At 48.3% G+C, this 9,757-nt stretch overlaps 1 protein-coding gene across 2 annotated transcripts in view; it reads right to left on the bottom strand.

The window, feature by feature from the left end:
- Positions 1 to 752: 752 nt before the first annotated feature.
- The window catches only part of Nphs1 (NPHS1 adhesion molecule, nephrin), a 28,249-nt gene continuing 19,244 nt past the window's right edge, over positions 753 to 9,757 (bottom strand). Inside the window, exons 24-30 of one of the 2 annotated variants that reach the window (XM_087587101.1) lie at positions 6,788 to 6,868; positions 6,626 to 6,650; positions 6,479 to 6,551; positions 6,193 to 6,286; positions 5,699 to 5,805; positions 2,442 to 2,606; positions 753 to 2,352 (exon numbers count right to left, since the gene is read on the bottom strand). In XM_087587101.1, coding sequence (XP_087443227.1) covers positions 2,475 to 2,606; positions 5,699 to 5,805; positions 6,193 to 6,286; positions 6,479 to 6,551; positions 6,626 to 6,650; positions 6,788 to 6,868 — 512 coding nt within the window. In that variant the 3' untranslated portion in view covers positions 753 to 2,352; positions 2,442 to 2,474. 2 annotated transcript variants of the gene reach the window in all.

Below are 9,757 nucleotides of genomic sequence, written 5' to 3'. Positions count from 1 at the left end.
CACAAAGGTCCATCATCCACCCCTCTTTTCCTCACCTACTTGCTAAAAATAATAGACTTGGTCTGGTGGCTGGAGAGATGTCTCAGCAGTAAAGAGTCCTGGCTACCTTTCTGGAGATCCAGAGCTCAATTCCCAGCAACAACATGGTGGCTCACAGCCATCTATAAAGTGATCTGATTCCCTCTTCTGGCCTGCAGGGTTACATGCAGACAGAGCACTCATATACACAAAAAAAGAAAACCAGGTGGGCTGTGCTCACACTGTGAGAAACACTGATTTGAGCACAGGGAACACTCTCTCTTCAAGTCTCTTGTTTTGATTCTTTCAGGACTAACCCCTGAAGAAACATTGCTAGAGCTCAGTGTCATAATTTGCACCTTCTCCACTTTCTGGACAGCTATTGTTGGTTTCAACTTCCTTTGTTGTTTTATTTTTCAGGATTTTTATTTTGTTCATCTTATGATATTATTTATTTTTAATCTTTTGATACTGTGATATAATTACATCATTGTGCTTTTAAAGTGTATGTGCATGGTTTGTAGGCACGTGGACATGCAGATGCTGTGGAGGCCAGCAGAGGGCGCTCGATTCCCGAGAGCTGGAGGAACAGGTGGTTGCAAGACGCCCTGCAAGCATTCTGGGACCGGAACTCCTGATTTCTTGCCTCTGCCTCCCAAGTGTGGGAATGTAGACGGGTAACACCAGGCCCACCTTAGTTTTTCATTTTTACAAAGTCCAACTTGTCCACTCTGTAATGTTTACATTTTATTTATTTTGTGTGGCGTACACTGTCAGGCGCATAAGCATGCACACATCGCACATGCGTGTGGACACACACACACGCACACACGCGCAAATAAGTGTGATGTAGATTATTTTCCAAAGTGTGACATCTAGAATTCCACAGCCCCTAAGTCCTAGCCGCCAATCACGTTCTTGCTTCTGTGACGTCATCATTTATTATTACATCAACTCTTCAATTTTAATTTTCATTCTGCGCTAACCACATCCAGTGTCAACATTTGAGTCTGAGCTTACCCTTTTCTGTCTCTATAAATGTGCATTTTTTTAAATTTTGAAAATGAATTAAAGCTACCATACCCTTTAATTCTAAGTATACACCAGTGCATGGTCCCTAAGCTACGCCCATAAATAAAATGGCAAGTGTTCATTCTCTCATAACTTCATCCCTTTGCTACAATCTGTTCCTGTTTGCGTGTCAGTGCATATATGTTTCACAAACTGTGGAAGATAAAACAAAAAACAGCTAAGATCTGACATGGTCTATAATTTTGCTTAATAATATTAACTATTTCAGATGTAACTGATCTTAAAATAAACTGGAGCCTTTGTCTTGTTCTTTTGGATACTAGGGATAGAATTCAGATTCTTGTGCATGCCAGGCAAGAGCTTTACCACTGAGCCACGCCCCCAGCCCCTCACTGGGGGATTCTAGGCAGGGGCTCTACCACTGAGCCACGCCCCCAATCCCTCATTGGGGGATTCTAGGCAGGGGCTCTACCACTGAGCCACGCCCCCAGTCCCTCACTGGGGGATTCTAGACAGGGGCTTTACCACTGAGCCACGCCCCTTTTAATTCTGACGTTTTAAAAATTATTATTTGTTTTGAGTCAGGGTTTCACTATGGATCTCAGAACTCACTAAGTTATAAGCCTCAAACTTATAGAAATCCCCCTGCTTCTACTTCTCAAGTGCTAGGATTAAAGGTGTGGGTCACCATACAGTTGGATTTATTTTATTTTTAATTGTGCGTATATGTGTGTTTCTATGTGTGGGTATGTGCACATAAGTGCATCTGCCCATGGAGATCAGAAGAAAGAAGCATCAGATTCCCTGGGGATGCAGATGTCATTGTCGGTTACCTGATTTGGGTGCTGAGAACCAAACTCGGGTCCTCTGCAAGAGCAGTGACTGCTGTTAGAGCTTCAACTTCTGAGCCATCTTTCCAGCCTCTAAATATTCAGTGACTTTGTTCTTGTGCTTCTCCTCTCTCAGCTTCCTGCAGAGCTGGAATGACAGTGATGGGCCAGCATGTACAGCTCTGTGTGTGTGTGTGTGTGTGTGTGTGTGTGTGTGTGTGTGTAATGGCAGGACTCCCACTGGGCTCATCCCCAGGCTTGGAACAGGATTTTTAATGAGTCTTTCCTACATCTAAAAATTTTACTTCTGAAAAGTATAATGACCCCCTAAAGTGGATTTCCATTGTCCAAATGTCGTTTCCAAATGACTTTGTCTCTTCAGAGAAGCCCATTCCAATTAAAGGAGTCTTGGTCATCCCAGATGTCAGCCTGAGTCCTCTTGTCACTTGAACACATCCCCTCACATCTTCTCCTGAAAAAATCCACGTGTTAGTGTCACAGGCACTCACAGAATGAGCTCAGCAGGCAGGTAATGCATGGGGCCACAGGAGCAAGACATACCAGGGCTGTAGGAAACGGGTGTTGTGAAGCGTCTCACACCAGATGTCCCCTCAGCTCAAACGGCAGAGAGCTAGCTTCCACAGCATCCATGTCTGCTGCCACCTGGTCGTAGATTCCCCTCGGATCCTCACACTGGACCTCAGGCCAGCGAAGGTCATAGGGGTCCTAACAGGCAAGGAGTGTGGTCAGTGCCGCAGAGATATGCTGTGGGACATCTCTCCACTCTGGGGGCACATGTCCCTATAACCTTCCCGGGGAAGGAAAATGTTTTAGTCCTGATGATTCTGCACACCAGCTTGCCATGTGCAAGGCCTTGTGTGCAGTCCCCAGTGCCACCAAAGCCAAACTAGAACCAAAAAGCCACTATAAACCAGGTGCTGTGCCTGGGTCCTTGTAATTCTAGTGTTCTAGCTTTGAGAGGAGGAAAGCTGGGGCTGCATAGCGACAGCTAGGCCAGGGCTACATAACAAGAACCCATCTCACCTCACAAACGCTCCCTGTTTGTCTGCCTGCCTGCCTGTTTGTCTGTCTGTCCATCTGTCTGTCTGTTCGTCTGAAAGTGCAGTTTGAGAGAAGTCAAGGTGAATGAGGGCTGAAGTTAGGAAATAAGCAGACTGGAGACGGTGAAGGTGGTTCGTTATAATCACTCTCGTCTCCGTGCCAGGGGATCAGGACTGTAATTAAGAGTTAAAGCTGGGTGTGGTAGCATATGCTTCTCATGTTAAACCCAGGAGTTGGAGGCAGGAGGATTTTGAGTTAAGAGCTTACTTGACCTCAGCATAGTGAGACAAAAGATAAATGTACAGAGAAAAAAACCAAAACACTTAACACCTAATAAATAATAAAATAACACTACCACCACCACCAACAACAACAGTTGACAGCCAGTTGTGGTGGCTGAAACCTGTTATCCCAGTATTTTGGAGTCTGAGTCAGGAGCATTGCCATTAGTTCAAGGCCAACCTGGGCTACAGAGTGAGTTCATAATTAATAAAACAACCTCATAACATCAGCTGTGGCATCTGTAGGATGTGAGCCTCGATTCTTTTTCTCACGGCTCCCAACACAATTCCCCATCAAAAAGGAAGACAGTCTGGTGTAGTAACACACAACTGTGATCCCAGCACACTCTGAGGCTGAGGCATGGGGATTGTCAGCCCAAGGCCAGCCTGTGCTACATAGTGAGACTTTGTTTTTGTTTTTGTTTTGTTTTTTAAAAACAAGTATGGTACCGTGGAATGATTCAGAAAGTAATGACACTTGTCACTGAGCCTGTTAACTTCTGTTCAACCTCCAAGACCCTTCCCTCCACACACATGCAGGCACCCACACAAGTAATTAATTTTAAATGGTGGATAAGAGGGGAAGGGTCATACAGAGAAAATAAATGTTTGTTTTAGCAAACCCTGGTACAGCATTGGCCCAGGGGGTGAACACAGCTGCCCTCATCTGCTTTTGTGTTACCCAAGAGCTACAAAAGGGTTGATAATTTTAAAATGTTAAAGGAAGTCAGAGAATGATAGTATTTGTGATGTATAAATTCAACTTTCAACACCCAACTATGCATTCCTCTTGGACCATAGCCTCGTGTGTTCATGTACGCACGCGCTGTGACTGCTTCTAACTATGACAGCAATGAATAGCTTAGGGGAAAGCCATATGTACCCAGAAGCCCAAAATATTTGTTCTCCAGACCCTGTGCAGAGACACAACTTGCAGACTCCCCTCGTTTCTGGGGAATTATGGTCCAGCACCACGGACAGCGTTTCAGCTGCTCTGTCTTGGGAGCCAGGAAGGTAGCATCTGAGACTGGTGTTTTGTCTTAACATTGTCACCCCAGATGCTGGAGCATTGGGTGGGGCCCAGGGGAGAGTTGGGCTCTTCGTTTTGTCTTATTAGGTTTTTTAATTTTTGAGACATAGTCTTGCTGTGTAGCCCAGGCTGTCCTTTAACTCCCAGTCCTCCTGTGTGCAGGGACGATAAGCTGCTATCACCATACTGTTTGAATGTTAGGTGTGTATCTCGTCTCCCTTGCCGCCATGATGCAGTGGGTGGTGGTCACCTGCCCAGCCACCATCCTCATGTCATTAGTTCTCTGCTCTCTCCCACTCTCTGCCTAGTGTATTGAATAGTGTTGGCCTGTAATCTCTGACCCCATAGATGAACACTGTACAATGTGCAGCCTACAGTGGCTCACACAGGTTGTACCCCGTAGGGAGATGTGGACAGGACAGTCATGAGTTCAAAGGCATCCTAGGCTACATGGTAAGTTTGAGTCCAGACTGGGGTTATATGAAGCCCTGTTTCAAATCAAGACCCCTCCTCCCAAACCAAATGGTATATTCTATCCCCTGTCTCAGTGATTGGTTCAACATGCGTGGGACCAAGGGTGGACCATTGTATGGGTGCCCTGTGTGTTGGGAACTACTTGGAAAAGAGACATTCTGTTTCTTTGACGATTTCAGATCTAGCAGGATGGAAATCTGGCTCTACTGGGAAACACTGAGGAGGAGTGAGCCCCGTTGTGCCTGAAGACAATTCTAGCATATAACTTTTTAGCTGAGTGACCAAGATGTTCTTTCTCAGAGCAGCAAGACAGAGTAGCAGGTAAAGGCACACATCTTAAAAGTCTAGTGACAGGAGTCTGATTCCCGGAACGCACACAAAGGTGAAAGAAGACGACAAAATGGTTCTCGGACATTCTCATGTGCATTGTTTACCCCCGGTGGCTAGACCAGAGGCTAGACCATGTTCCCATCCATCAGAAGGGAGGGCTAGACCATGCTCCAATCCATCAGAAGGGAGCAGATGGCCATCTGGGTCTCTCTAACGGCTTCTCCCTTTGTCCTTCTCCAGATGATTGGCCTTCCACCCCTTAGTAAACTGACCTGTGTGTGCAGGCCCCACCAACGGGCATGCTAGAGGATGTCAGAGGGAACCAGGGGGAGAGCTCTGGGCTCTAAATCACTGGGACACAGCAGGAACCCCACCTGGACAGCTCTATGAGAAAGAGAGACTTCATTTTCTGCTTGGCGGAGACAGAGTCTCACCGTGTGGTCAAGTCTGCCTTTGAACTCCCTCCACCTTCCTCCTCCTCTCTGGCATGCGCCACCACACCTGAATGAAGGTGTGACACTTTAATTTTTCCTGCCGCTGCCCTGAGGGGGTCTCTTTGTCTCAGTGGCTTCTTCTAACCGGTACACACAGTGAGAGGTGGGTTTCCAACCTAGACGACCTGGTAATAAGAATTCTCTTACCATTCGTACTTCATCATAGAGGGGTCCCCAGGCCCCAGGCGGGCCATAGGCTCTCTCCACTTCATCATGCAGGTGTCCGGGGAAGGCCATGTCCTCGCCTTCAGCACCTGTGAAGGCCGGAGTTGGGATGAGGGCTGGGATGGGAAAGTATCTCCCCAAAGGCTCACAGGTTGGGGTTCCATGGCTAGGGGTGCCATTCTGGGAAGTTCTGGAACTTCGGTGGAGGGTGTGCTTAGCTGGACAGAGTAGGTCACTGGGGTGTGCCTCTTGCCTCTGGTCCCCTTCCTGTCTGGCTCACTTCCTGTTTCCCGTCTGCCACAGGAGAGAAACTCTCCTCAGCCACACAGGCAATGGGGCCAAGCCGGCATGGGCAGAACCTTCTGAAGTGAGGCAGTGGACATCTGGACTCCTTAGGTTGCTTTCCGGGAGTATTTTAGTCACAGTAATAAAGAAATAAGTAACTAACATTCGAAGGAAAGGTGGCCATGACTCACCTTGGTGATACAGCACCTCCTCCAGTGTTGGGGGAAGCTGGGGGCTGAAGTCCCTCATGGAGTAGTAATTTGGGTCCACTTCTGCTGTGCTAACCTGTCACACACATGCATATGCCCATACATAAAAACACACACACACACACACACACACACACACACACACTGGGGGGAGGGGGGAGGAGGGGGAACCAATATATAAGGTCATTTCCCTTGATTCTCAAATCCCAGGAGATGACAGTGGTTAGCCTGAAGCTGAGGCTGGAGGCTGCCAGGCCCCTCCTCTCACCGTGGAGCTTCTCGTGTCCCGGTCCCCAGTCCACTGACTCTCCTCATATTCATTCCTGATCCTGTCCTCCGACCTTCCAGGGCAAAAGTGCCAATGAAAGTTGGCTTCAAGTCTGCCACCCGTCTCTCCCAAGCCTCTCCCTCTTACCCTGCCTCTGTCTTCTCTGAGATCTCTGAGAGGAAAGAGAAAGGAGAGCTTCAGAGACTCTGTTCGAGCCCACCGGGACCCGAGCAGTTGTACCGTGCCGCAGCCCCGGCGTCCCCACCCACTCGGATCTCCAGCTTGGCACTGAGAAAGCTCTCTCCTCACCCTCAGCAAGGCGCCTCAGTCTTCTCCGCCAGAGGAGACCCCCAACACAGGAGGCATTGGAGAGCAGCAGAAGACCACCAACTGCAAAGAGCACAGGCAGCAGGGGCAGCCTTGGGGGTCCTGGGAGCGGAAGATCCCTTGGTGAATCCCCAACTCCTGGGAACATCCTGGGATTGGGATTCTGAGAAAGTCTGTCCCTGACTGATGGTTAGTCTTCAGTGACAACCTGATGGTGCCCAAATTACCTAGGACACGTGTGCAGCACGCGTCAAGGTGTGTGAGAGGAAGGACAGCCCTGAGGGTGGGTGGCGCCATTTCCAGGACCTGGGAACTCAGAGAGAATTGAAAGCTGGGGGATTGATGCCGAGTGTCTTCCTCTACTGCTTTCTGCCTTATTTTAATATATACGCGTTACATCATTTTTATTTATTTTATGTGTATAAATGTTTTGCTCGTATGTATGTATGTTGTATGTATGTATGTATGTATGTGCACCACGTGTGTGTCTTATGCCTGTGAATGTCAGAAGGTCCCTAGAACTGAAGTTACGGATAGTGGTAAGCCACGAAAAGGATGCTGGGAATCAAATCCAGCTCCCCCGGAAGACTTTTTTTTATTTTTATTTTATGTGGGTGAGTATTTTGCCTGTGTGTATGTATATAAACAATGTGTGTGCAGTGTCCCCAGAAGAGGGTGTCAGATCCTCTGGAACTGAAGGTATGGATAGCGGTAAGGCACTGTGTGAGGGCTGAGAACTGAACCTGGGTCCTCTGTAAAAATGAACAAACAAACAAACAAAACCAGGAAGCGCTCTGACCTGCTGAGCAATCTCTCTAACCCAAAAGACTTACTTAATTTCAAAAATCTGTATGTGTGTTTGTGCACATGCATGTATGTGCCCGAAAATGTCATATGAGGGTGTCAGATACTCCAGAGCCACCCGATGTGGGTCCTGGAACTGAACTCGGGTCCTCTAGCATGTCCCTGGCTCCTCTGTCTTGTCTCACTGAGCCGGGTGCCTCTGCTTCAGCTCGTCTGGTTAGCTAGCAAGTCTTTGGGGTCCGCCTGTGTCTTTCCCCAGCCCCAGGCTGCAGCTGTGTACAGCGACACCAGGCTTTTATGCAGCTCCTGCAGATCTCTTGCCTTGTGTCTGTATGGCAAGTGCTGTACCCACTGAGCTGTCCTCCCCAGTCCTGGGACCCCTTCTTTCCACCCAAAGGCAGTCAATGTGTTAGCAGTGGGTCCCCCTCCACCTGAGCCCTGTCTGTCTGAGAAATCCCCTTCCACGCCGGCTCCATGTTGAGACATGCCATTTGCCTGTGGGGAACAGTAGCTGACGGGACAGAATTAGAAGCTCGAGAAGCACTGGTATATCAGAGCTCATCTTTCTTGTTATTCTTGGACCCCGTGGTCATCTCCATGTGAGCGGTACTTACATTGTCCCAACCCTGAGCAGGATGACTGCCACACATATGAGGAGGAAGTCATCTGAGCTCAGTCCCAGTCTGACATGACCATAGAGATGGTTTAAATCAGCCCAAGCCAGAACTGTCCCAGCAGACTCACAGAATCACGGAAAATAATGTATGTTGCTCTATGCCTCCGCCCTTGAGGTGGTTTGTTACCTGGCTAAAGCTGACTGACACAGCCACCTCACAGAGAGAGCATGGGTATAGGTAGCACTTTTTTAATTGTTGCTGTTTGCTCTGGGGTGATGGAGTACATCACTGTGCAGCCCACACTTCAAACTTGTGATCTTCCTGTCTCAGCCTCTGGAGAGTAGGGAGTATGGGCATGCAGTGGCTGGCAATCCTTTAGAATTAAGATAGACTGGGAAGATGGCTCAGGAGGAAGGGCACTTTCTGCACAAGCACGAAGACCTGAGTTTGGATCTCCAGCACCCACACAAGAGCTGGCTATGGTGTGTGTGTGTGTGTGTGTGTGTGTGTGTGTGTGTGTGTGTGTGCATGTGTGAGTCTGCTGTGGGTACACATAAATGTCCATGTGTGCACATGTGTACATGTGTGGGCATATACGTGTGCTCATGTGTGGGTGTGCATGTGTATGTGAGTGTGCATGTGGATACGTGAGTCTGCTGTGTGTGCATGTGTGAGAGTGTGTACGCGCATGTGTGTGGGTGGGTGTGAGTGTGTGAGTGTGCATGTGCATGAGTCTGCTGTGTGTGCACATGTGTATGAATGAGTGTATGGGTGTATGCATGTGTGTGTACTCTTGCAGAGGCTGGAGGATGACGTGGGGCATCTTCTATCACCCTCTATTTGCTCCCCTGAGACAGGGTCTGTCAGGGAATCTAGAGATTGCTGTTTTATTAAGATTTAATAATTATTGTTATTCATATGTGTGTGTATAAATGGCAGGTAGGTGTGTGTGCGTGCATGTGGGTGTACACAAAAAGGCCAAAAGAAGGCCTTGGATCCCCTGGAACTGGAGTTACAGGCAGTTGTGAGCCATAAGATGTGGGTGCTTGCAACCAAACTCAGTCCACTGAGCTAAATCTCTCTGGCCAGCCTAACCAAATTTCAAACAGAAGTGGTCACACTCAAATACGCACACACGTGCACACTATCACATACACTCATACATGCACACTTGCACACTCCCACGCTCATGCTCTCTCTCTCTGTCTCTCGGTGTGTCTCTGTCTCTGTTTCTCTCTCTCTCTCTCTCTCTCTCACACACACACACACACACACACACACACACACACACACGCACATGCTCGTATGCACGCCAGCATTAAATTAAATCACTCCAGGCATAATGGCTCACACTAGTAAATCCAGCCATTGGCAGGCTGAGGTAAGACCTTACTACAAATTCATAGCACGACGCTGTCTCAACAAAAGGGAAAAAGCCGGCCTGAGGATGTACCTCAGCGGCAGAGTGCTTACTTGCGCAGCATACACAGGCACCGACCTGGGTTTGGTCCCCAGAATTGCAAAAGGGAGT

This window comes from Rattus norvegicus, chromosome 1 (genome assembly GCF_021556685.1).
Source record: "Rattus norvegicus strain SHRSP/BbbUtx chromosome 1, alternate assembly SHRSP_T2T, whole genome shotgun sequence".
Classification (NCBI taxonomy): Eukaryota; Metazoa; Chordata; class Mammalia; order Rodentia; family Muridae; genus Rattus; species Rattus norvegicus.
This window is presented reverse-complemented; position numbering and strand designations above follow the sequence as displayed.